Here is a 27,227-nt window from a genome sequence, read left to right as displayed (position 1 = left end):
TTTGTTTTGTTTTGTTTAACGACACCACTAGAGCACAGTGAATTATTAACGATCGGCTGTTGGATGTCAAGTAATGATAATTCTTACATATAGTATCAAAAACAAAAACCCGCAACATTTTTTCCATTAGTAGCAAGATATATTTTATATGCATCAGCCCACAGACAGGATAACACATACCACGGCCTTTGATATACTAGTCACGAGAAATAGAACGAGAAACACGCCTATGAACCCACCGACAGGGATCGATTCTAGACCGACCGTGCATCAAGCAAGCGTTTCACCACCGGGCCATGCCCCCCCCCCCCCCCCCCCCCCCCCGTCCCCCATATCTACGAATAACAAAATATGAGCTAATTAGTAGACTGAGCCCAATTTCACAAAACATCGTAAACCCAGTTTTGCACGTAAACGTAAAGCTACGACTAAACCACAATTCGTATTGCTATTATAGTTCAACAAATCTAGTTAGAAGAACACATATTCCATTTTCTTTTGTCTTTAAAATACTCCAGCTTCCGTAATGGTGTAATTTTCTGCATGAAATTGATGCCAAACACGTGCAAACGCACGACCGGTATAACTGCTAGTAGGAATGAATGAATGAATGAATGTTTAACGACACCCCAGCACGAAGAAAACATCGGCCATTGGGTGTCAAAACTGGGGTAAATGCAAACAATAGTAAGTGATAACTGCTAGTAGGAGACGTAAACTTACGGGGTCGAACTTACGAAGCCTGTTTTTCTTAAACGCAGGTGTTTAAGCATTGAGAATGTACGTAGTTATACGCGTGTAAGTCTAAAACAGGCTGTTTAGTGAAATGGGCCCCTGGAGTTTATTGCAGATCCACTTTGTGTAATTCCGGAATACTACAGCTGACTATACTCTCTCATCTTCAGCTACAAACAATATGTCATAGAGTAAATTCATAAGAAATTTCAAACACCGGCCTCCAATCTTGTTCTATGTGCAGATACAATGTTCCAGCATGTTTTAGTGTCAAGTGTTGTTCACTATGCTTCATGCATTTATGTATTATGTGTAGATACAGCTTTTCTGCTAGCAACAGGCCGGGAAATAGCCCACAGGTAAAGCGCTCGCCTGATGCGCCGTCGGTATAGGATCGATCCCCATCGGTGGGCCCATTGGGCTATTTCTCGTTCCAGTCAGTGCACCACGATTGGTATATCAAAGTCCGTGATATGTGCTGTCCTGTGTGCACCACGATTGGTATATCAAAGTCCGTGGTATGTGCTGTCCTGTCTGTGGGATGGTCCATATAAAAGATCGCTTGCTACTAACAGAAAAAGGTAACGGGTTTTTACTTTAAGACGATATGTCAAACTTAACAAATGTCCGACAATCCAATAGACGATAATTCATAAATCAGTGTGCTCTAGTGGTGTCGTTAAACAAAACTTTTTTTTTTTTTTTTTTTTTTTGCTGGCAACAATAAAACATGGATGTGACTGTTAGACAGATGTTGAACTGCCAATATAAGAACTTTGTGGTACAGTTCTTCATTTTTTGTGATTACCGGTGACAATAATATAATGAGTCGTTCATAAATTGATGAAAAACTGCAAAGTGTAGCTGGCCATGGGTATGGATGTTGGTGGTCATGGAAACATATGCATGGATCTAATACATACCCGGTACATACGAAGCTCAATAGCTCAAGTAGCTGTTGTAAAAAAGTGTACCGGCGAGGTACATGATACACCCAACAGGAGTATGATGGAAAACCATATCTATATTAATGAATATGTTACGGGTATGATTCAATTATAATTATGTTAAATGTTTGCAATGGGATGGATGGACAGTTTGTTTTGGACCAACGACCATCACAAGTTGTTCCTGCATGTGGTGTGATGGTCCTGTGTGCATCTGTATACAAGATATGATCTGGACAAGGATTTACTGTTAAGTGCAGTAGACCATGAAAAGTAGGCCACAGTGACCTAGTTATAGTATGCGACACACCACCATCCCAAGTTGTTCCTACATGTGAGGTTTGATGGTCCTGTATGCATCTGTATGCAAGATATAGTCCGGACAAGAGCAAGTTAACAGACGTACGTACGTACGGACGGACGGACGGACGGACGGACAACGCCATACCATAATACGACCCACCATAGATGGGCGTATAAAAATGATTACGAAACTGATATGTTTCAACCCTCAACGTCTGTGTTTTTCTGGATGTAACGTTTAGCAAATCGTCCAGTGCTATTTACACTTTGATATTTGTGTTGTATCCATGACGTTCCACTGGTACGAGTCCAGACGCAAACCGTGAGAGAAGATGTTAGTTTGTGTTTCATGGACCTAACAGTTTATCTGTGTCAGTGTCACATTCCGTAATAATAAAAGTTGCAAGAATAAAGTATTTTACATCGTGCGCGCGTGTCTGTATGTATGTACATGTGTGTATGTGTGTGTGTGTGTGTGTGTGTGTGTGTGTGTGTGTGTGTGTGTGTGAACCTGAATGCACATAAATAGTTTAAGACAAATATTATCCACTGGATGATGTTTTTTTTTTTTTAATTCATTGTAACATGCACCACGACTGGTATATCAAAGACCGTGGTTGGCACTACCCTGTCTGTGGGATGGTGCATATAAAATATCCCTCGCTGTTAATCGAAAAGAGTAGCCCATGAAGTGGCGACAGCGGGTTTCCTTCCTCAATATCTGTGTGGTCCTTAAACATATGTCCGACGCCATATAACCGTAAATAAAATGTGTTGAGTGCGTCGTTAAATGAATCATTTCCTTCCTTTCTTCATTGTAACATCTCCAAGTTCTAGAGTATTTTCAGCCTCAACGTCACGTAGTTGAAGTTTATTTATATGCATGGTATTCAGTTATGGATATTAAATACTAATCTATTTAGATTCAACACTGTACGAAAATCCCATCACAGGAAAAGTTCAAAATACATTCGTTACTATTTGGAAAACAATTTGAACTAATCGAATTTTATTCAGTTTTGAAAACAAACAACTAACAGCCGTCATTCGTAACTTTTGCATATTTTACTTTGAAAAATATTAATATTATTTCATAGGCGCGTGGGTTGCTATATGGTTACATAATTTGCAAACTTGGGGAGATGTCGTGGCCCAACTAACTTCCTCCCTGCTAAGTTAATACGACTAAACATAATCAGTTAACATTTCAATAATAAATAAAACCATGTAATTATTCACATATATTGGACCTATTAATTTAGAGGTGAGGGGACACCAGATGTAGTCCAGGATGCAATTATGGTTAAAGTGTGAATCTAATAATCTGTATCAACAACATTTATAATAATAGGCATCAAGACACATTTACCTTCTGTTCGATACATCACCAGATCTCGAACAAGGTTAAACCAAAGTAAGTGACATTTATAGATGTTCATTTGGTATCTAGACTTTAAAATTCACTTAAAAAACTTTATATATATATATATATATATATATATATATATATATATATATATATATATATATATATATATATATATACTCTGTCAAAAAAGAAACGCATAGGCGAAATATTCATGGAATTATCTCTTTAATACAAAGTGGCATATTTTCGTTATTTATTATCGTATCACAGTCAAATTTGACATGAGTATGTGGCAATGTTCTTGCTATGGACTGACGGCAGTGGAGGCGTCACCAAACAGCGTCGCACGAGGGCGCTGAAACCAATACCTTGTGTGGTCACCAGCAGCAGCAATCACTGCGCGACATCTCCTTGGCATAGACTACATGAGTCTCTGAATCCGGGCACGTGAAATCCTAGCCCATTTTTCCTACAGTGCATGTGACAGTTGCGGAAGCGTCTGAAGCTTCGGGTCACGCTGGCGTACACGTCTGTCCAGTTCGTCCCATAGATGTTCAATGGGGTTGAGATTTGGTGATCTTGCTGGCCATGGCAGCACATTAAATTCGCATTATGTAGGAAATCCATTGTTACACGTACCATGTGCGGCCTGGCATTGTCCTGCTGAACGAGTTTTCTCTGTCGATCCAAAATGGGAAGCATGTGAGGGCGATGAATTTCATCCCGGTAGCGTACAGCTGCCAGGTTGCCTTGTACGAACACAAGTTCACTTTTGCCGGTGTATGAGATGGTTCCCCACATGTTGACACTCCCTCTACCGAATCTGTCAAATTGGGCGACACAGTTGTTGGCAAAACGTTCATTGCGGCGTCTGTAAACACGCTGTCGTCCATCACGTTGCTGTAGACGGAAACGTGACTGGTCGCTGAACCATACACGCCGCCAGTTTCTTAAGTTCCACCCCTGTACATTCGTGCACCAGCGAACACGTAAATGTCGATGTTGACGTCGCAGGACGGGGCCAACATATGGTCTCCTAGCCCGTAAACCAGCTTCTCGAAGTCGGTTCCGAATGATTTGTGCAGACACCCTTCTCAAACCAGGTATGCGTCCAGCAGTGTTCGTTGCTGTGGCAGTTCGGTGACGCAAGCGCAGAACCCGGATGTAGCGATCTTGTGCTACAGTTGTTATGTGAGGTCTTCCACTTCTGAACCGTGAAATGGTGCTCTGATGGACGTTCATGTGGCATGCGACTGCTGACTGCGATTCACCTAACTGGAGGCGGCCTATTGCAATGTTTCGATTCGGTAGGCTTAGTCTTGGCATCTTGTAACTCGTCTACGTTGAAATGGAAATGAGGCATCATTGCGAGCATTGCAGCTTTAAATACTCATCACTACCCCAATCTTACCCCCGAGTTGTATGTGCATTCGCTAAAATCTGGCCATTTCACGCCGATTTCCTGCAATTGTCGCACAACGTTCCACAACGTGCGTTAAATTTGTTTTAGGGTGCATTTGGGAATGCTGTTCCATTCCAGGAAAATTAGCGTTTTTGGATTAGAACCTCCAAGAACCACTCATACCTTGATCATATAAAGTTGCCAGAGGCGGATCTAGGGGGGGGGGGCAGGGTCCACCCTCCCCCCTAAATTTTGCGATAGTTATAGCTTTATTATATATTAATTTTCATTATTTTCCGATCCCCCACCAAACCTCCACCACGTGTCCCTGCCCCCCCCCCCCCCCAAATCGATTTTCTGGATCCACCACTGGTTGCTAGCACCTTGTTGTTGTACGGAGACTTCCAAATAATGCATCCCTCAAACGTCATGGAGAGAGATTTTGAAATGTTCAGTGAACAGCCCCCGATATTGCGTTCCTTTTTTAATTTATGTTTCTACAACTCAATCGATTCACAACAGCATTTTGTTCACATATGATTTATTCTACACTGCTGATAGTTTTGGAATGTCTACTTCATCTGTTAAACAATGGCACAATCTGGAAAAAAATCAAGCAACATTGGTGAGAATACAAATTGATATTCATAATTAATAAACTGCGTCTTGTAATGGAATACGACTTGCTTATTCGTTTAGTTTCGTGCTTATATCCAATTAAGGTTTAAGCATTCTGTCCTGGGCACACCTCCATCTGCCTGGGTTGTCTGTCCAGGGACCTATTTCACAAAGCTCGCTTAGGCTCTGCTAGACAACAAAGCATCCTCTTTGCAAGTATTTAGCATTGCACTGCGATATTGCAAAGTTACGAGAGTTTAGTGAATTAGGCCCCTGGACATTATGTTAAAGGTTATCTGTTTGTAGTTAATACGAGAGAAGGTGGTGTATTGACCTCACATCGCCTCACTAACCAGTTAAAACTCGCTGTGGTTGTCAGTACCGGTGTGCGAACTTAATACCCACCAGCCTTAGGGCCACTACGCCGGTTAAAAGCATATTGTCACACACCACTGACCTATTTAATGGTCTAACAATGTATTACCTGAACAAAAATAATTTCATTTGTCCCTAAATGTACTTTATTCAATCATCTTCATAACCACCATACTTCATTTATTAATGACATTTTGTAAAAATTATTTAATTATGGCAATGGTCCATAATTCAAAAACCTAAATTGCCGAGAGGGTTACATGGATTCCACTCCATCATGATTTATTTAAGATGATGCAATAACTAGATTTGGTTCCAACAATTAATGTAATTTTTAGTTATTATCCATTTTTAGAGAAACAAGGTCCTTAAATCCGTGACAGTATGCCTTTAATACGACTTTGGATTTGCTGGTTGGCTTTTTCGTTCATAACAGAGAGGACATTCGCCTACCAAATAGATGGAAGGAAGGAAATGTTTTATTTAACGACGCACTCAACACATTTTATTTACGGTTATATGGCGTCAGACATATGGTTAAGACCACACAGATATTGAGAAAGGAAACCCGCTGTCGCCACTTCATGGGCTACTCTTTTAGATTAGCAGCAAGGGATCTTTTATATGCACCATCCCACAGACATGATAGTACATACCACGGCCTCTGTTACACCAGTTGTGGAGCACTGGCTGGAACGAGAAATAGCCCAATAGGTCCACCGACGGGGATCGATGCTAGACCGACCGCGCATCAAGCGAGCGCTTTACCACTGGGCTACGTCCCGCCCCACCAAATAGGAATTTTAGCGGTCGTCTTGAATTCAAGATGGTAGCTAAGCTATATCGACATGGGTCAATATTTTAACTTGTTTGTAAGTTTTATATTCCTCTACCCATCGCTGCATGGTATTAAATTGAAGGTATGTGTCTAACAAACAAAACAATATATATATATATAAACAGTTATAAAGATGTTATGATATTTATAGGGCCTTTTTCGCAAGACAAGTTGATAAATGTTCCTGTTAATATTCACAATTTAATATCAATAAGCTTATTGTACAATAACAAGTTCAATATTAAATCACTTGTATGGTTCTAAATATCTGCAAGAAGTGTGGTTGGTGGAAAATGCAAAAACACCTGTCAGACATTGAAATTGTCAGTATCCTAAATTGCGCCAGATACAGTGTTCGTCATGGATATCACATTTTATTTTGAGTAGCCCAGCGGTAAAGCGCTCGCTTGATGCGCGGTCGGTTTGGAATCGAACCCTGTCGGTGAGACTATTGGGCTATTTCTCGTTCCAGCCAGTGCACCACGACTGGTATATTAAAGGCCGTAGTATGTGCTATACTAGCTGTGGGGTGGTGCTTATAAAAGATCCCATGCTACTAATGGTAAAATGTAGCGGGTTTTCTCTATCAGATTATATGTCAAAATTACAAAATGTTTGACATCCAATGGCCGATGATTAATACTCAATGTGCTCTAGTGGTGTTGTTAAACAAATTAAAATTAAAATATTTTTCGAATGAAGAAAACAAAAATGTAATCAGGGATGTACCAAAATAAATGATGAACAGTATAAAACTAATATTAAAAGGGATTTTAAAAAACCCGATAAAGTATGCCTATATTTAAGCAATAGTCTGACTGATTTTTTATAGTGATGCTGATCAATAACTTTATTTGTTTGCTTTTACCATAGTTTGACACCCAATAGCCGATGTATTTTTGATGTTTGGGTATCGTCTAGGATCGATCCCCGTCGGTGGACCCATTGGGCTAATTCTCGTTCCAGCCAGTGCTCCACAACTGGTGTAACAAAGGCCGTGGTATGTACTATCTTGTCTGTGGGATGGTGCATATAAAAGAGCCCTTGCTGCTAATTAAAAAGAGTACCCATTAAGTGGCGACAGCGGGTTTCCTCTCTCAATATCTGTGTGGTCCTGACGCCATATGCCTGACGCCATATAACCGTAAATAAAATGTGTTGAGTGCGTCGTTAAATAAAACATTTCCTTCCTCCTCGTATGTCATTGATAATTTGTAGCGAAAATGAACTTCTATTGGCCAGAATCAGAAAACAACGAATTGCTTAATCTCATCATGATATATTTACCCGATTAACTGATCACTGCTTGTCATTAAGTTCATCAACAGAGAGGAGGTCATCACCTGTGGCAAAATAAATAATACAACACAATGCAACTGGATGTAGGTAGTACTAAACCAAATAACTTCCAGCTGGGTCAAAGTTGGAGGTGCACCGAACTTTTGATAGAGAAGTTAACACCACAAGTCCTGTGATTGGTTATAAATGTGAGTGTGTTGGTTGTAAAAAACACAAAAAACGTTTCACTTGGGCAAAAAATGTTTGTAATTTTATTTCATCTACTACCACTGTTTCAAGTAGCCTTGTGCATGAAACATGTATGGTGTACCTGTAACAAACAGTACTCAAATTGTGTGCGAAACTAGGGTAGTCATAGGCGCTACCCGTTATCTCTGAAATGAGCAGCTTCACTCCCATTTTTTTCTGATTCACTTTAAGGGTGAGGGGTGGTAATACTTATATCCATAGTTTTTATGTCGATTGGTACGCTGCAGGTAGGAGGTTTAGCCGCATGTGTTATTATGATCATCTATGATATTTGGTAGTATACACCCTGTATTATTATATAATATAATATATTTATATAGACAATTATAATATAATTATTGACAAGAAGGAATATACTGTGATAATACTCGTAAAAATTTTTTTAACGCAAATATGGGAGTTTTCCTTGAACTCAACACTTTACTGTTACTCCCTTCAGTAGCGTGCAATCTCTCAAGACCTCGGCGTAATTTATCCAATCGTTATTGCTTTAGTGCTTACCGTTTTCATCTAAAGCCGCTATGAAGTCGATAATGTCTCGCTCACTGAGATGGTTTTCTAACTCTGTCTCGTCCAGATATCCGTCCTGATCTGTGTCGAGTTCAGTCCCAAGATCTCTGTCTGTGAACAGAACCAATACATGTCTGAACAAATGTATCGAACAGATTATTGATATATTGATTTTAACACAGTTCAGTGCTACACGTTTTATAAATATTGTGGAAGAATGATATAAATAGGTTGGGATATATATATATATATATATATATATATATATATATATATATATATATATATATATATATATATATATATATATATATATATATATATATAGAGAGAGAGAGAGAGAGAGAGAGAGAGAGAGAGAGAGAGAGAGAGAGAGAGAGAGAGAGAGAGAGAGAGAGAGAGAGAGAGAGAGAGAGAGAGACAGACAGACAGACAGACAGACAGAGAGAGAGAAGCTGACTGCTTAGCATAGCATGATGGTTGTCCTCATCATCATCAGTGTCACGTTTAGTTAAAGCGACAGCAGCAGTATTAGCAGTTGTAATAATCAGGGGATAACTATGTTGTATTTGACCATTTGCAGACGTTAATGTTGGTTTTACTGTTGCGAAGCGGAAACAGTAAAACAGATATTTAGAATTGTAAAACCAGCATTAACGTCCGGAAATGGTCAAATACAACAAAAGCTGGCGTTCGATAACATTGCGAAGATTCATAATTCGGCATATAGGTTGAAGTGATTTGATTTACGTGCCTCTATCCACACACGGTTCAAGCACGTCTATCCAACGTCCAGTCTCTGGTAAGGTCTGTGGCTGAGCGTGGAACAGAGGAATTCGGCATATGGTTGTAGTTATCTAGACTCTATTTCGGCATTTCTATTAGCGTGACATCACAACACCCCTTATAAACCGGTTTATCGTCATAGCATTTAGAGGAACACGCATTTTTCTTAAGAAATGTTCTAAAGGTGATATTTGAAAGGTACGTCCAACTAAACGGCGAGAAGTAGCGTATGAATATGTATAATGACGTGTGGAATCCATCAAATGTCCGACACGTTAATGTTGGTTTTAGTTTTGCAAAGGAATTGATTACTCAAAATTTTCGTTATTGAATTAGAATGAATGAATGAATGGTTAACGACACCCCAGCACGAAAAATACATCGGCTATTGGGTGTCAAATTATGGTAATGCAAAGAAATAAAGTGATGATCAACATCAATATAAAATTTCAAGATTTAAAAAAAACAGTGTAAAGAACTGTGCAAATATACAAATAGCACAGATAGATACTGACTTTTATTCAAACTTTTAATTGTAACTCGAAGAAAACAAGGGGATTTGTGCTGTTTTGGCCATTCATAAAGAGAATGTTACATCGCTGCACCACGGTGAGGTTACAGCACGCGCAGGGGTTATTGAACTAGAAGCTGAATGAAATTAAAAATATTGCCGTATGACGTGCATCTTGTCGATTACCTGCTCTTTTGAACCTGATTCCAATGGGACCTGGGCGTGGTAGCATGCCAATGGGACCTGGGCGTGGGCGTGGGCGTGGTAGCATGCCAATGGGACCTGGGCGTGGTAGCATGCCAATGGGACCTGGACGTGGAATCCATCGTCCTCCCCACCTGATAGCGTCAGTCTGTTGCCAGGCAACGCAGGTGAATGTCAACAGAAGTACGAACAGCTTCATCTGTAATAATGGAAGGCATATCATCCTGCAAATATCGTATAATAGATGTGCTTTTAAAAGGAAAACAATCCATTAAGAAGCCCCATAATAAAAATTGAAAACAAATCCCGATTAAATAGAATTTAACCCCCTCCCCCGTATTTGTATTTGTCGTTTAAAAAAACAATAATAAAAAATAAATAAATTCTTGTTTTATTTTAAGTTAAAGTTTTGTTTTGTACGTATATATATAATTATCATTCTGGAAGGTCAGAGGTGCTACTCCGCAAGAAGGTGACCGTGTATTGGTAAAGGTTCTGGCTAAAAGAAAAAAACAAAAACAAAACCCCCCAAAACCGTTATTTTTAGTCTTAACTATGTTTTGGTAGATGTTTAACACAGATAAATTATTAGTATAGTATTTTACTATTTTAGTGAACACTTCGAAACAAAGAACATTAGAATGGAGGGTCGTTAGTGGAAATAAAATAAAATCGAACAATAAAATAAAATAAAATAAAAATAAATTAAAATAAATAAATAAATAAATAAATAAATAAAATTTGTATTTGTATTTTGTAAGGAGATACAATTCCAAAAGTCATTTGTAACTCATTATTTATATTATTTAGTACACATTAATTTTGGTGGACAGCATTTGCTAACTAGATAATAAATAAATAAATAAATAAATAAATAAATAAATAAAATTAAATAGAATTTGTGTTTGATAAGGAGACAAAATTTGAAAAGTAATTTTGTACCTCATTACTTATATTACTTACGTTTTCATTAATTTGCTAACTAGATACTAATTTCAAAGGTTGCACCAATCATGCGAAAGGTAAAGAAAACATCAATGCGGCAGCCAAAAACGATCAGACCAAAGACAAAAGGACCAGCAGCATCCACAAGCCAGGATGACTCGTGCCCGGCACGGGCACCGGAAGTCCTGGAGGTCCAGGTGGCTGGCCCACCGGAAATGATACTGCCAGGTAATGATGTCGCTATTTGCCAACGTGTCCATGACCCATTCGGCATGTCTGTGTCACAGGCAATCCGAGAAAACATTATAACGGGACAGTATATTGAGCTAAGCTCATTGTTGAATAGTTGGGTGCTGGGTGGGTACCAAACTGAAATTTCTTTTTATATTGGTCAACGGGGAATTGACAACCAGGGCAAAGACATTAAAGAAAATTGGAACTATTAAAAAGTGGTCTGATGCGTGTATTGTGTTCATAAGTATTTAGTTAAGCGCTCACCCAGCAAAAACATACAGTACTTGCAAACAGTTAGGCTGGGAGCAGCTAGAGTATCTTGGCTGGGGTGGAAAAGATACGACGGAACCATTTGGTCTAAAAAAAAAGTCACTTTATCCAACAAGTGCTTCGGGGCGGGGGGGGGGGGGGGGGGGGGATGCTTTATTTAACGACGCACTGAACACATTTTATTTACGGTTATATGGCGTCGGACATATGGTTAAGAACCACACAGACACTGAGGGAGGAAACCCGCCCTCGCCATTTCATGGGTTACTCCTTTTGATTAGCAGCAAGGGATCTTTTATATGCACCATCCCACAGACAGGATAGCATATACCACGGCCTTTAATTTACCAGTCGTGGTGCACTGGCTGGAACGAGAAATAGCCCAATGGGCCCACTGACGGGGATCGATCCCAAACCGACCACGCATCAAGCGATCGCTTTACCACTGGACTACGTCCCGCCCCTGCTTGGGGGGGGGGGGGGGGTCGATACGGAGTTATGGTTGTTGTGCATGATGCCCATTGTGAAGAGTAGCAGGGACAGCACACGGGGTAGATGCTACGAGTTTAACTACACAGGGTCTTGTATTTCATTCATTTCATTTCAACTTATTTTCGTGTTTATGTCTAATTAAGGTTCAAGCACGTTGTTCTGGGCACACACCTCAGCTATCTGGGCTATCTGGGATGTCTGTCCAGGACAGTGGGTTAGTTGTTAGTGGTTAGTGAGAGAAAAGAGGGTGTAGTGGCCTTACACCTACACATTAAGTCATTAAAACTGCGAACCCTGTACTTTTCATTTCATTTCAACGTATTTTCATGCTTATATCTAATTAAGGTTCAAGCACGCTGCCCTGGGAATACACCTCAGCTATCTGGGCTGTCTGTCCAGGACAGTGGGTTAGTTGGTAATTGTTAGTGAGAGAGAAGAGGATGTAGTGGCCTTATACCTACTCACTGAGTCGTTAAAACTCGCTCTGGGTGGGAGCCTGTACCGGGCTGCTAACCCTGTACTGCCAGCCTTATGTCCGATGTATTAACCACGACACCACCGAGGCCGTTAGAATCTTGTAGTCGCAACCCCTGTTTTTTTATATTCATATGTGCACTAGATGTAGGGGCAACTATGCACAGACTTCTTGTCAGATTGGTGTGCAACAAAGCAGTTACTATACACCCGGGGGATTTAACAACAGGCAGCCCTTTCGAGCTACCGGAAGTGCGTGGTGCGTAATGTTTTAATATGCTCATATACCACAGAGCTTTCGAGCATTTCCGCCCCATGGTTCGGCCTCGGAAGTGGACGATTCTTTAAGCAAAACGTGTTGGGAGTGGGGGGGGGGGGGGCTGCCACATCAAAGCTTGTGGGACCTAGGTCGTTCCCCGGTGCCAGCAGATACATTATGGGAGTAACTGGCATTATATCCATCACATGACATTGCTTGGAAATTAGGATTTGGGTTCCAGTTAGGTTTTAAAATCCCATATGTAGGGCCGGGGGTAAGGACTTGCACTAACAAATTGTTATCGGATAGACAGTATCACGGCGAGTTGAAAGAGAAATTAAAGAAGGAAATAGAGGCAGGAATGTTAGTGAATCCTTTCGAGGCAAGGCCAATTTCAAATCTAAGGATTTCACCTGTTGGGGTAGTTCCTAAAGCAACTGGTGGAGACTGATTACGCATTTGTCATTTCCTGCAGGCAACAGCATTAATGGTATTCTCGATCCTTTAGCTTGTTCAGTAAGGTACATATCTCTAGACAAGGTTGTTGAAATGATTGCAAAGTTAGGTTCAGGTACCAGGTTAGCTAAAATGGACATAAATTCAGCCTTTCAACTGCTACCAATTCATACTGCTGACTTTGATTTGTTAGACTTTCTCTTCAACGGGAAATATTATTGAGATAAATGTCTGCCCATGGACTGTCCTATCTCCTGTACGTTGTTCGAAAAAGTCTCTACATTTTGTGCAGTGGGTCGTTCAGCATAAAACAACAATTTGCCCATTAACTTGATGACTTTATTTTTTGCAGGGTCTTCGTTACCAATGATTGTGAAATACGTATGGATGGCTTTAGCAATGTTTGTAATGATTTGGGGGTTCCCATATAGCCATGGAAAAACGTGTGGCCCTACCACCTGATTAGTCTTCCTGGGTTTGGTTATTGATACACGAGAGATGGTGGTTAAAGGGACATTCCTGAGACAAAATGCAGTTTGGGCTTTTTACAAATATTAAGACGACCAGAAACACATTGAATATACAGACACTGATATTCTAAACATGAAAATATATTTAATATGTAAGTTTAATCGTAGAAATATTTTATTAGTCGGAAACATCTTACAATGCAGCAAACTCAGGAATGTCTCTTTAAGAGCTAAATGATGGAAGGAACCAGTTAATGTGTTCATGCCATAATATAAAAGAAATATTAATTGCTATACATTTCTGTCCTACTCACCGAAATAAGGTCCATGTCGTTTATAAGATATCACAGAACATATTATTCTCGTCATATCCTCGTTGAAAAATAAAATATATTATTTGAACAGAATACTTTTAAAGTATTCATAATAGATTATCATTTTAGATTTCATCCTATTATACTCAGTCAATAAATAAAGTTTAAATTAGCCAATGCATAGTGATATTTAACCAATTACTTAATTTATTAACAAGATGTCTCTGTTTACTTCGGGGAGGGACGTAGCCCAGTGGTAAAGTGCTAACTTGATGCGCGGTCGGTCTGGGATCGACCTCCGCCCGTGGGCCCATTGGGCTATTTCTCGCTCCAGCCAGTGCACCTCGACTGGTACATCAAAGGCCGTGGTATGTGCTATCCTGTTTGTGGGATGGTGCATATAAAAGATCCTTTGCTGCTAATCGAAAAGATTAGCCCTTGAAGTGGCGACAGCTGGTTTCCTCTCTCAATATATGTGTGGTCCTTAACCATATGTCTGACACCATATAACCGTAAACAAAATGTGTTGAGTGCGTCGTTAAATAAAACATTTCCTTCTGCTGTTTACTTCGTGACATTTCAACCTTCACTCCGCAATTAAACAGTCGCATTTAGTCATTAACTGTTGAATACAACTATCAAGTATTGTAAAAGTAAAAAATATCAAAACAACTAATTCTTACCTCTGTGATGTGTCAGGTTAGAACAATATGATTTACTCCAACCAATAATCAGGCTTTTATTCGTTTTAAGGTGCTAAGAATACAGGTGTGGTGTTACGTATATCACTTAAAATGTGAAAAATCCGGATGAGACCAACAGATGCAGTTCCGGATCCATTGGTGTACTGTAGTGTAAATAGAGGTTATTACCAGAGTGCGTTTCGGTATCGTCAGTGCCATATATTAAGAACAAAAAATTGTATTTGTTCAATTCCTAATATATGATATTGACGATACCGAAACAAACGAGGGTAATAATCTCTTTATCATATAATACGACGTATTTTTGTAAACTGTATATACAATTATAATTCCAGTCGGCCATCATTCTATATTCAAATGTCGTATGAGTATGTGATGAGGTGTCGTTTTAAATGGGAACGACGTCGGATATCCTTATATAAAAAGAAACTAGTGCATGACATTTTTGGGGTTGTTTTTGGAGTTGGACAACTCTCATCAGCTCATGACGATGCATATGTCAATCCTGGAGTGTCACCGTAGTACGTTTGCTTACATGTCAGTAAATGTAGTCCCGTGACCTCGATTAATTCACATTTATTTTGAAAAGTTATCAAATTCTGAAAGTAAGTGATCTTAAAAATATCACATACTTTGATTATACTGGATATGCTAGCTAGTATATGATAAATTAAATTATCCGACGAATCCGCAATAACACAAGCAAAGTGAAGTAGCAATTCAAAAACATATACAATTGCACCATTATTAAGTTAAATCAACCCGGATACATCAGATCTAAAACATACATATATATATATATATATATATATATATATATATATATATATATATATATATATATATATATATATATATATACGTATGTATGTAATAACATACATATTATTTCTGGATTATAATTTAATTTTTCCTACCCCGTTATAAGTGAAGACAAAATTGTCGTTATAAGTGAAGACAAAATTGTCTTTAAAATACTGTCTCCTTCATTCTAAAGGGACTATCCCGAGTTTTTGGCGATTGCTGAGATGATGTCGAGAAACAGACTTTTTAACGACTGTAATTACATAGTAGGTATAGTTTTCTAAAGAACATATTAGTGGTTGTTTATTAAACGCGTTTCTGATCGTTCTAGTGTTTGCAGTGGGTCAAGCTTAATTTTGTTCGTATTTATTTATTGTTTTCGTACGTACGAAATTATGGGCATACCAAATCCAATTTGGGCTACTTACGAATATTAGGAACATGAGAAACACATTAAACATGTAGACAGTGATATTTTAAACAAGAACATATATTTAATATGTAATGTTAGTCATTGTATTAGTCGAACACATCTTACAATACAGCATAATCAGGATATTGCAGCACACTCAGCCAGAACGCTCAAGCCCTGCACTTCAAATATCCTTTCTGCGGTCTTGATTTCTAAAGATGAATACAAAAAAACTAAACAAAACTAACTAACAAATCAAAAAAACAAAAACAAAAAGAAGAAAAGAAAACCACAAAAAGAAACCAACGACGAAAAACAATAAAACAAAACAGGCATCGAATAGGTACAAACAAAAAACAAAGGATCCGAATTATTTCTGACCATGACAACAGCTGTTTATGAACAGTAAAACTAGGATGAATAAACAGGATGCCGGATTCCAGGCTTCCAGTGTACTCATAGGCTAATCCGTTAATTAACATCTGGTACCGGGGCCGCTAAACACCACGTGTAATTAAAAGTATCACATCTGACAGTACAACAGCCATGCACGCGGTCAGGCTGTGTTCTATTCAGAAGGAAGGGCGCATTGGAATAATTCTATTGGTTCTCATCATGTCACATTCATGTAACATCAATATTTTATATGACCGGCCTCGGTGGCGTCGTGGTTAGGTCATGGGTCTACAGGCTGGTAGGTACTGGGTTCGGATCCCAGTCGAGGCATGGGATTTTTAATCCAGATAACGACTCCAAACCCTGAGTGAGTGCTCCGCAAGCCTCAATGGGTAGGCATAAACCACTTGCACCGACCAGTGATCCATAACTGGTTCAACAAAGGCCATGGTTTGTGCTATCCTGCCTGTGGGAAGCGCAAATGAAAGATCCCTTGCTGCTAATCGGAAAGAGTAGCCCATGTAGTGGCGACAGCGGGTTTCCTCTCAAAATCTGTGTGGTCCTTATCCATATGTCTGACGCCATATAACCGTAAATAAAATGTGTTGAGTGCGTCGTTAAATAAAGCATTTATTTCTCTCTTTTTTTTCTCAATATTTTATATATGCTTAGCTGTTAACATATGTTACCGTCTGTGTACTGGATGTTCATTGCAGCGCTAGCTCTACCCAGGACCAAGAGAAGAGGAGTATGTGAGAAAAGAATGACAGACATAGATGAAGTCCAGGCAACTGGTGCTTAATCAGACTTGTTAGAAAAATTAGTCAGATGGGATCTTTATTGTTACGTTTTATTTTGTTAGTGCCACTTTTAAGGACTTTCATGGTTTCAATCCCCTGCTACTAATGAAATGAAAACAAACAAAATGTTGCGGGTTTCATCGCTAACATTAAATGTAATTCCGGAATACTGCAGCTGATTATACTCTCTCATCGCCATGAAAAGTTGGTCACAATGACCTAGTTATAGTACGCGAAATACCACCATCCCAAGTTGTTCCTACATGTGATGTTTGGTGGTCCTGTATGCATATGTGTGCAATATTTGGTCCGGACAAGGATTTACTGTTATATGCAGTAGACCGTGAAAAGTAGGTCACAGTGACCTAGTAATAGTACGCGACACACCGCCATCCCAAGTTGTTCCTACATGTGAGGTGTGATGGTCCTGTATGCATCTGTATGCAAGATATGGTCCGGACAAGAGCAAGTTAACAGAAGTACGTACGGACGGACGGACGGACGGACAACGCCATACCATAATACGACCCATCATAGATGGGCGTATAAAAATTATTACGAAACTGGTATGTTTCAACCCTCATCGTCTGTGGTTTTCCTGGATGTAAGGTTCAGCAAATCGTCCAGTGCTATTTACAGTTCGATATTTGTGTTGTATCCATGACGTTCCACTGGTATGAATCCAGGCACACGCAGCGAGAGATCTTAATTCTTTTTCTCATGGACAATTTATCTGTATGTGTCATAGTGTCATATTCCTTAATAATAAAATTTGCAAGAATAAAGTATTTTACATCGCGCGCGCTTATGTATGTATGTATGTACATGTATGTGTGTGTGTGTGTGTGCGTGTGCGCGCGCGCGCGATTGTGTGCGTTTGTGTCTCTGTGCTGTGTGTGTGTGTGTGTGTGTGTGTGTGTGTGTGTGTGTGTTTGTGTCGCTGTTATGTATGTGCGTGTGTGTGTGTGTCTCTCTCTCTCTCTCTCTCTCTCTCTCTCTCTCTCTCTCTCTCTCTCTCTCTCTCTCTCTCTCTCTCTCTCTCTCTCTCCTTCCTTCCTCAATGTCTGTGTGGTCCTTAACCATATATCCGACGCCATAGAAAAGTTCAAAATAAATTCGTTTGGTTATATTTTAGAAAACAATTGTAACTAATCGATTTTTATTCAGTTTTGAAAACAAACAACTAGCAGCCGTCATTCGTAACTTTTGCATATTTTACTTTAAAAATATTAAAATTATTTCATAGTCGCATGGGTTGCTATATGGTTTCATAATTTGTAAACTTGGGGAGATGCTAAGTTAATACGACTAACTATAATCAGTTATCACTTCAATAATAAATAAAACCATTCACATATATTGGACATATTAATTTAGAGGTGAGGGGACACCAGATGTAGTCCAGGATGCAATTATGGTTAAAGTGTGAATCTAATAATCTGTATCAACAACATTTATAATAACAGGCATAGAGACACATTTACCTTCTGTTCGATACAGCACCAGATCTCGAACAAGGTTAAACCAAAGTAAGTGACATTTATAGATGTTCATTTAGTATCTAGACTTTAAAATTCACTTACATTTACATTTACATACATACATACATACATACACTCATCCATCCATCCATCCATCCATCCATACATACATACATGTGGATGTCTGGATAGCTAAGAACGCATCGTGGTTAATCTGCAATGTGCGGGCGATTCGGTATCATAGGTTCGAGTCCCAGCAACGGTATGGGACAATTTGTGAGGCCAGAAAGGATTTAGCGCTACGACATAATACTGTACAACCGTCGTAAGCTATGTTGTCACTACGACACTTGCCAATCCCTACGACGATTTTACGATGTTGTAGCGCTATGATAGCTTTAAAAATATGGGCTCTGGGATATCAAACATTTGGTAATTCTGATACGTCTTCTGAAGAAAGCCACACTTTTCATTAACAGGGATCTTTTTATGAATTTCTCACAGACAGGATACCACATACTACAGCATTTGACATATCAGTCGTGGGGTACAGCCGCACTGGTTTGGAAGGGAAGGGAAAAGAAAAAAAGAAATCAGATATTAGGTTTCCGCTCGCTCTATAGTCCAAGACCCACAATAACCGCTCGACACCTAATATAACTACGAAAACGTGAATGCTAATCGAAGCACAACAATACTATACACAATACTATATCATACTACACCGTAACGTAATGTGCTGTACTGTACTCTACTGTACTATACAATAGCATACACACGTTTCTTAATGTCCCCTTCCGTTTTCTAATGCTGTTAGATCAAAGATTGGTTACTTAAATACATTAATACCAGTTATTAAGTAGTGTAAAGTAGTTAAAGTACAGTTTATTTACAATGTCTTGCTTGAATTATCAATATTGGCAAAGCAAAGTATGTGTTTTTCTTTCTCGTGTAGAACGTCCGTGGCTTCAAAACGTAAAGTGTGTTTTATTTAACACTGATTTTGTTTATCTTATCATCGGCTATTGGACGTCTAACATATGGTCATTCTGACACTGTTTTTTAGAAGAAACCTGCTGTCGCCACATAGGCTACTCTTCTACGACAGACAGCAAGGAATCTTTTATTTGCGCTTCCCTCTGTGGCTTCAAATGCATGTTATGCGAAACAGAACATGGGGAAATAACTTTAATATTTTTATTATGTTTTCCGCAGATGAAGCTGGTTATAGTTTTTGCGGTCCTATCTATTGTCGTCTTCCACGGGTGTCACAGTCTGAGGATAATACCCACCCCAAGGTTTCGTTATCCAGTTTTACCCAAATGGCGACGATGGCCCATATGGCAAAGAAGAATATTTATCTATGGCATCATTGCTCCTGACAGAAAAGGTAAATATATATCAGTGGTAGTATTGCCAGAATAGGAAAATATAAAAAGTAAAAAGTTTGTTTTATTTAACGACGCCACTAGAGCACATTGATTTTTAATCTTATCATCGGCTATTGGACGTCAAACATATGGTCATTCTGACACTGTTTTTAGAGGAAACCCGCTGTCGCCACATAGGCTACTCTTTTTTACGACAGGCAGCAAGGGATCTTTTATTTGCGCTTCCCACAGGCAGGATAGCACAAACCATGGCCTTTGTTGAACCAGTTATGGATCACTGGTCGGTGCAAGTGGTTTACACCTACCCATTGAGCCTTGCGGAGCACTCACTCAGGGTTTGGAGTCGGTATCTGGATTAAAAATCCCATGCCTCGACTGGGATCCGAACCCAGTACCTACCAGCCTGTAGACCGATGGCCTGCCACGACGCCACCGAGGCCGGTCAGGAAAATATAAGAACGTATTGACAGGCGGACGTACTACAGCATGACGATATTGCTTCCTTAACATTTAAAATATTCTACTAATGCAAAATCACAACTTTAAAGGGATATACCCTAGTTTTTAAACACTAAGGCATATTTTTTTCACTAGTAGAGCTGCTTTTGATAACTGAATTCGTACTTTACTTACATTTTATTGTTTAGATTATCCATTTTTGTACATTCAAAATGTTTCTGGTAATCCTGGTGTTTTTAATATCACAAAATACATTTCTTATATTTTTAAAAACGCACATGCGAGAAGTAACAGTTATCGGGACGCGTTTTACTCAATTTTAGAGGGTATTTCAGCATTTCAAAGTCACAGACTCATGTTTAACTCAATTGTAACTTTATCCAAATGTGTTACAGGTTTGTAGATTGACTAAACTTAGTGTTAATTTTCACGGGTTGAAACTAGGGTCTGTCCCTTTAATTTTAAATAACATGTAAGAGGTAACCTGTAAACAAAACGATTAGTGGTAGAATCTGTTAGTGGGGCGGGAATTAGCATAGTGGTAAAGTGTTCGCCTGACGCGTGGTCGGTCTGGGATCGATTCTCGTCTGTGGGCCCATTGGGTTATTTCTCATTAACACCAGTGCACCACGATTGTTACATCAAAAGCCGTGGTATGTGCTATCCTGTCTGTGGGATGGTGCATATAAAACATTCCTTGCTACTGGTGAATACATTTTTATGTTATAGGGTGTATACTACCAAATCAAATCCCATAGACGACAACAGTAACATATGTGGCTAAAACTCCTACCTGCATCGTATCAATCGACATAAACACCACGGATATAAATACTATCACCCGTCACCCTTAAACTAAATCAGAAAACACTAGGTGTTAAGATATTCATTCCAGAGATAACGGGTAGCGTCTATGACTACTCTAGTTCCGCACACAATTTGAATAGGCTACTTGACACAGTGGTACTAGATACAATAAAATTGCATACATGTTTTACCCAGGTGAAACACAGTTGTTTTTAAGAACCAACACAATGACATTTATCACCAATCACAGGACTTGCGGTGTTAACTTCTCAATCAAAAGTTGGGTGCACCTCGAAATTTTACCCAACAGGAAGTTATTTGGTTTAGTACTACCCACTGTATTATTTTGCACAGGAAGGGATATAAAGAATGATGTCGATGTCGATGGAGACGGGTTTGTGGATGTATCAGAGATTGAGAAAATGCTCAATGAACGGGACATCGGCGATTTTATGGACTCTATGGATGAAAACGGTAGGTTTGACTGTATAGTATAGCATGGTATTCAGGAGTTTGCCGCGTTATGCCGAGGACAGCAAATACGACCCAATTTCACTAAACATCGTAAGCTACGTTTTGCACGTAAACGTAAATCTACGATTGAAGAGCATTTCACAAAGAAGTGTAAACGTAAGTTACGAGTAAAGTTAGACGTAAATCTAAGAGTGCCCTCGACCACAACTAGTCGCACACGTAAATTGCTACATCCACTTTGATAATTCATAAAATGGTAACACTTTTGGTTTTTGTAAAGTGTTTAACAAATTAACTCCCTTTATTAATCCAGTGATAGCCAGTTTCGTTACCTATGTCATTTGATCCACTCAGGGCGGGATTTAGCTCAGTTGGTTGAGTGCTCGCTTGAGGTGCCAGCGTCACAGGATCGAATCACCTCAGTGGATCCATTCAACTGATTTGTTTTTCTTCTGGTTCGAACCAGTGCATCACAGCTAGTGAATGGCCGTGGTATGTGCTTTCCTGTATGTGGGAAAGCGGATATAAAAGATTCCTTGCTGCATTAGGAAACAAATGTAGCGGGTTTCCTCTAACAACTACTTGTCAGAATTACCAAATGTTTGACATCGAATTGCCGATGAATAATAAATCAATATGTTTTAGTGGTGTCGTTAAACAAAAACTTCTTTTTTTTTTAATCCATAAAATGTTTTTTTTTTTTTTTTATCAAATAGGCTGATAGCGTTCTATTAAGACGAGTCTGCATATTTTCCGATATATGCAGCAAAAAAACAGACGATATTTTCCCCCAGTACCTATTTCCTGTACCAGCTCCCATTAAACACAGGGCCGTACCGTGGTCTGGACATCGGGGTGTGGTAAACTGTCCTGAAAACGCGTCTCTTCTTGTCTTCATTACGAATATTTCGGACCTCGGCTCATTTGCCTTGCACAAACTCAACTTGCACCCCCCTCCCCTTTACAAATGTCTAGATCCGCCCTTGCTATGAAATGTATTATTTAAAAATTATATTTGACGCACTGTACCATGTTTTACTTTCATCTTTTTAAAATTCAACATCATATTTTCTCTACAATTTAGAAATAAAAGATATATTATCCATGCACAAATGACTATTATTTTGATTGGGGTGAAAGATATCTAGACAAAAAAAACCGAAAGAAACCCCCCCCCCCCCCCCCCCCAAAATACACCCGAATAGTGGCGTAGCGCTGGCGGGGCCACTGGGGCGGTTGCCCTGGGCGCAAAATTCTGGACTGGTGGAAGGGACTCGGGGAGTGCTAACGCTCCACTGGTTAGGGGGCGCAATACTTGCCTTGCCCCGGGCGCTGGCAACCCACGCTACGCCACTGCACCCAAACGTCATCTTGCATGTTGCCTACACAAATAATAAACTCGTTCATGACCTTGGCAAATTTTAGTTGCGGATCAATGGGGTGGACATGACATTTTTGTTTGTGTAATGCAGACCCTTTTTGCAGTATATCTACTACTTTGTTGGAAAACACGAATTGAAATCACCATAATTTGTTGTTTTGAGGGTTTTTTGAAAGTCCAAATCAGGCCAGTAGGAACCGGAGGGGGCCTGGGGGTATGCCCCCCCCCCCCTCCCCCCGCCCCCACCACTTGTGAGACTTTTTTTTTATCACATTAATTTTTACCATTGTAACCCAAAATTTGATATAGAGTTTGTACCCGATACATCAGCCCCCCCCCCCCCCCCACACACACACACACACTCCCAAAGCCAATTTAGGGAACTGGCCCATAATATAGTGTGTTTAACTACATAGGTTAACGTTGTCGCCTATAGGAGTTTATTTGGTACAGTACAACCGTGTGTTAGTATACCGGAAACGGTGGTTTCCAAACTTTATCAAGTTTATTCGTTCTTTCTTTTAAAGTTACAAGTTTGTTTTGTTGAACAACAGTACTAGAGCACATTGATTTATTGATAATCGGCTTTAGATGAACATGTCTGCTAAATAATAAATAAGTTAGTAGTATTTCTACGACCGGCTTCGTGAAATGGAGTAAACGTACACGTAGAGGCAGACGTACGACAGGTGTAAGTTTTACACGTAAACGTAAATTTACTCAGTTTAGTGAAATAGGCTCCAGAGATCTTTCACAACTGTCAACACATACACATAGACATACGAACGCACATTGATTTATTGATAATCGGCTTTAGATGAACATGTCTGCTAAATAATAAATAAGTTAGTAGTATTTCTACGACCGGCTTCGTGAGACGGAGTAAACGTACACGTAGAGGCAGACGTACGACAGGTGTAAGTTTTACACGTAAACGTAAATTTACGATGTTTAGTGAAATAGGCTCCAGAGATCTTTCACAACTTTCAACACATACACATACACATACAAACAGCTTAGAAAACGTCAAAAACAACAGAGAACCCGACAACCATTTACACTATTTGGATTTTGTAACATATAGATATACGATTTTGGACTGAACCTACACTTGTTTTGTACTGACGTATTGTGTAATTGCATATTAGCAGTAGTAGCTGCATCAGTGATACAGCATTTAGAACTCAAACAGAAGAGTAGTAATATACATGTATCAGTCTCGCCTTTTGTAGTGCTAAATGTAATAGCGACAGTAGTAGTAGCAGCAGCAGCAACAGCAGCAGCAGCAGCAGCAGCAGCAGCAGTAGCAGTAGCATAGTAGTAGTAGTAGTAGTAGCAGCAGCAGCAGCAGCAGCAGTAGTAGTAGTAGTGGTGGTGGGGGTGGTGGTGGTGGAGTAGGTGGCGGTGGTGGTGGTGGTAGAAGTAGTGGTTGTGTAGTAGTAGTGGCTAATGTGGTTGTAGAAGTAGTATTAGTGTAGTAGTAGTTGTAGTGTCTAAGGCGGTGGTAGTAGTAGTAGTAGTAGTGGTATTGGTAGCAGTAATAGTAATTGCAGTAGTAATTGTTATTTGTATCAGTTGTAAATGAAATACCCATGTTATGTTTACTTGCAGGTGACGACCGTGTTTCCGTCGATGAATTCATGCAACGGGCCACTGATGCTTAAAACAACACCATATTACCCAAACGCAGGCTGACATACTCTCGCGCACACACATACGCATAATACAGTACATACATATATACACATATCAACAGGTCACTAATGCTTATAACAACATCATATACCACCCTCCAGACACACACAAACAATACACACACAATACATACACACAATACATACACACAATACACACACACACACGCGCGCGCGCAATTACTACACACAGTGCCTACACACACGACACACACACACGACACACACACACACACACACACACACGACACACACACACGACACACACACACACACACGACACACACGGCACACACACACGACACACACACACACACACACGACACACGCACACACCACACACACACGACACACACACACACACGACACAAACACACACGACACACACACACACACACACGACACACGCACACACCACACACACACGACACACACACACACACGACACAAACACACACGACACACACACGACACACACACACACGACACACGACACACACACACACACACACACACACGACACACACACACACGACACACACACACACGACACACACGACACACACACACACGACACACGACACACACACACACACACACGACACACACACACACACACACACACACACACACACACACGACACACACACACACGACACACACACACACACACGACACACACACACACGACACACACACGACACACACACACGACACACACACGACACACACACACACACACACACACACACACACACATACATATATATACACACATCAACAGGTTACTGATGCTTTAAAACTACATTATATGAGATATGTCGACGTAATATAATCCAAAGATCATGTAACTAGAGGAAGCATAATACAGTAATGTCAGGCAATTCAAACACTTGTTATTTGTTAATTGTTTCGTTGTGTGTGTGTGTGGGGGGGGGGGGGGGGGGGGGGGTAATTAATGCATAATTTGCAAACGTAGTTTATTCTTCTTGTGGAATACATACAGTAAAAAGACAGGCTCGTCTGAGTGTTGCCAAACAAATAGTCCGTCAAATGGTTGACAAGAATTGATTTATTTGATTTTAAATTTATTTTCGCGGTTATATATTTTTATATCTCAAGCACCATAATGACAACAGACTCCGTGGATCAACTGTGTACCGCACGGAATTCTACGATACTTTTTACAAATGTTAATTCTCTTCGACTCTATTGAATCTCACCGGCCTCGGTGGCGTCGTGGTTAGGCCATCGGTCTACAGGCTGGTAGGTACTGGGTTCGGATCCCAGTCGAGGCATGGGATTTTTAATCCAGATACCGACTCCAAACCCTGTGTGAGTGCTCCGTAAGGCTCAATGGGTAGGTGTAAACAACTTGCACCGACCAGTGATAAATAACTGGTTAGAAAAAGGCCATGGTTTGTGCTATCCTGCCTGTGGGAAGCGCAAATAAGAGATCCCTTGCTGCTAATCGGAAAGAGTAGCCCATGTAGTGGCGACAGCGGGTTTCCTCTCAAAATCTGTGTGGTCCTTAACCATATGTCTGACGCCATATAGCCGTAAATAAAATGTGTTGAGTGCGTCGTTAAATAAAGCATTTCTTTCTTTCGCTATTGAATCTGGAAGATTAGGGCTACCTATGAAATGACAATATAACCTAAAGGGCCGTTCACACCAAAACCGCGCCCTGGTGCTTTTTACAGTGCCGTAACTGCACGAAAATGATTTCACGTTATTTCATTGAACCGTTCACATAAAAATCGTGAGGTGACAAGACGCATGCGGATAACCATCTTCATAAATCAAGGCTAATATTCGTTCCTCGTATTCAGCCTTGATACATGTCGTCAAGAAATCGTGCCACAAAATGCTTAAATTTCATTGGATGCGATGAGATCTGATTGCAACGAATCGCAACGCTCCTTATAGATTCCCTTGTTATTGTAAACAAAGATGGCAGCGTCAGCGTCCGTGGAAACGTGTCGTGTTTGTCACGATATGTTAAAAAAAAGGTTTCGGCGGTTAATTTTTGATATTGCTTTCAAGATTGTCAGATGTTACCGATGCTGTGATTGGTCAGCGATGTCATCGTGTAAGGGACATAATCGGTGTTACAAATTTTCTTCCAATAGAGGGCGCTAGTAGTGGATATCAGTAATCTTGACTACATGTATCAAGGCTGAATACGAGGAACGAATATTAGCCTTGATTTATGAAGATGGCGGATAACGCACTAATCACTCGACGACTGATTTTCGTGTAATTTTGATACAGTTCCGCCAACTCAAATTTACCTGGATATGTATAAAATGTTCTATTATTTGATCGCATAGCTACCTATTACAAATACATAGTTACACTGTA

At 39.9% G+C, this 27,227-nt stretch overlaps 2 protein-coding genes across 3 annotated transcripts; one reads left to right on the top strand and one right to left on the bottom strand.

Moving 5' to 3' along the window:
• Positions 1-5,280: 5,280 nt before the first annotated feature.
• LOC121370732 lies at positions 5,281-14,872 on the bottom strand. 2 transcript variants are annotated; one of them, XM_041496160.1, is made up of 5 exons: positions 14,744-14,872; positions 10,129-10,345; positions 8,637-8,756; positions 7,875-7,930; positions 5,281-5,357 (listed from the first exon to the last, which is right to left on the bottom strand). In XM_041496160.1, the coding sequence occupies exons 2-4, from the start codon at positions 10,343-10,345 to the stop codon at positions 7,887-7,889; spliced, it is 381 nt and encodes a 126-aa protein (XP_041352094.1). In that variant the 5' UTR covers positions 14,744-14,872; the 3' UTR covers positions 5,281-5,357; positions 7,875-7,886. The 2 variants fall into 2 exon arrangements, with proteins under 2 accessions (XP_041352094.1, XP_041352093.1); XM_041496159.1 differs by lacking the exon at positions 14,744-14,872 and adding an exon at positions 11,110-11,132 and having other exon boundaries at positions 10,129-10,370.
• A 3,681-nt stretch (positions 14,873-18,553) lies between these two features.
• On the top strand, positions 18,554-25,020 carry LOC121370737. Its single transcript, XM_041496168.1, has 4 exons — positions 18,554-18,705; positions 19,873-20,047; positions 21,669-21,788; positions 24,781-25,020. Exons 2-4 carry the CDS (start codon positions 19,873-19,875, stop codon positions 24,831-24,833), a joined length of 348 nt encoding a protein of 115 aa, XP_041352102.1. The 5' UTR covers positions 18,554-18,705; the 3' UTR covers positions 24,834-25,020.
• The last annotated feature ends 2,207 nt before the right edge of the window (positions 25,021-27,227 follow it).

This window comes from Gigantopelta aegis, chromosome 4 (genome assembly GCF_016097555.1).
Source record: "Gigantopelta aegis isolate Gae_Host chromosome 4, Gae_host_genome, whole genome shotgun sequence".
NCBI classification, from domain to species: domain Eukaryota; kingdom Metazoa; phylum Mollusca; class Gastropoda; order Neomphalida; family Peltospiridae; genus Gigantopelta; species Gigantopelta aegis.
This window is presented reverse-complemented; position numbering and strand designations above follow the sequence as displayed.

What these genes read in the sequence shown, in the direction of transcription:
- LOC121370732 (XM_041496159.1), bottom strand. An exon ending in AATCAGGTTCAAAAGAGCAG is followed by an intron (nt 8,757 to 10,128) that starts GTAATCGACAAG and finishes TTCTGTTCACAG; the next exon opens with ACAGAGATCTTGGGACTGAA. An exon ending in AGCGGCTTTAGATGAAAACG is followed by an intron (nt 7,931 to 8,636) that starts GTAAGCACTAAA and finishes ATTTTGCCACAG; the next exon opens with GTGATGACCTCCTCTCTGTT.
- LOC121370737 (XM_041496168.1), top strand. Translation starts at nt 19,873, where the DNA reads ATGAAGCTGGTTATAGTTTTTGCGGTCCTATCTATTGTCGTCTTCCAC. An exon ending in CATTGCTCCTGACAGAAAAG is followed by an intron (nt 20,048 to 21,668) that starts GTAAATATATAT and finishes TATTTTGCACAG; the next exon opens with GAAGGGATATAAAGAATGAT. An exon ending in GGACTCTATGGATGAAAACG is followed by an intron (nt 21,789 to 24,780) that starts GTAGGTTTGACT and finishes GTTTACTTGCAG; the next exon opens with GTGACGACCGTGTTTCCGTC.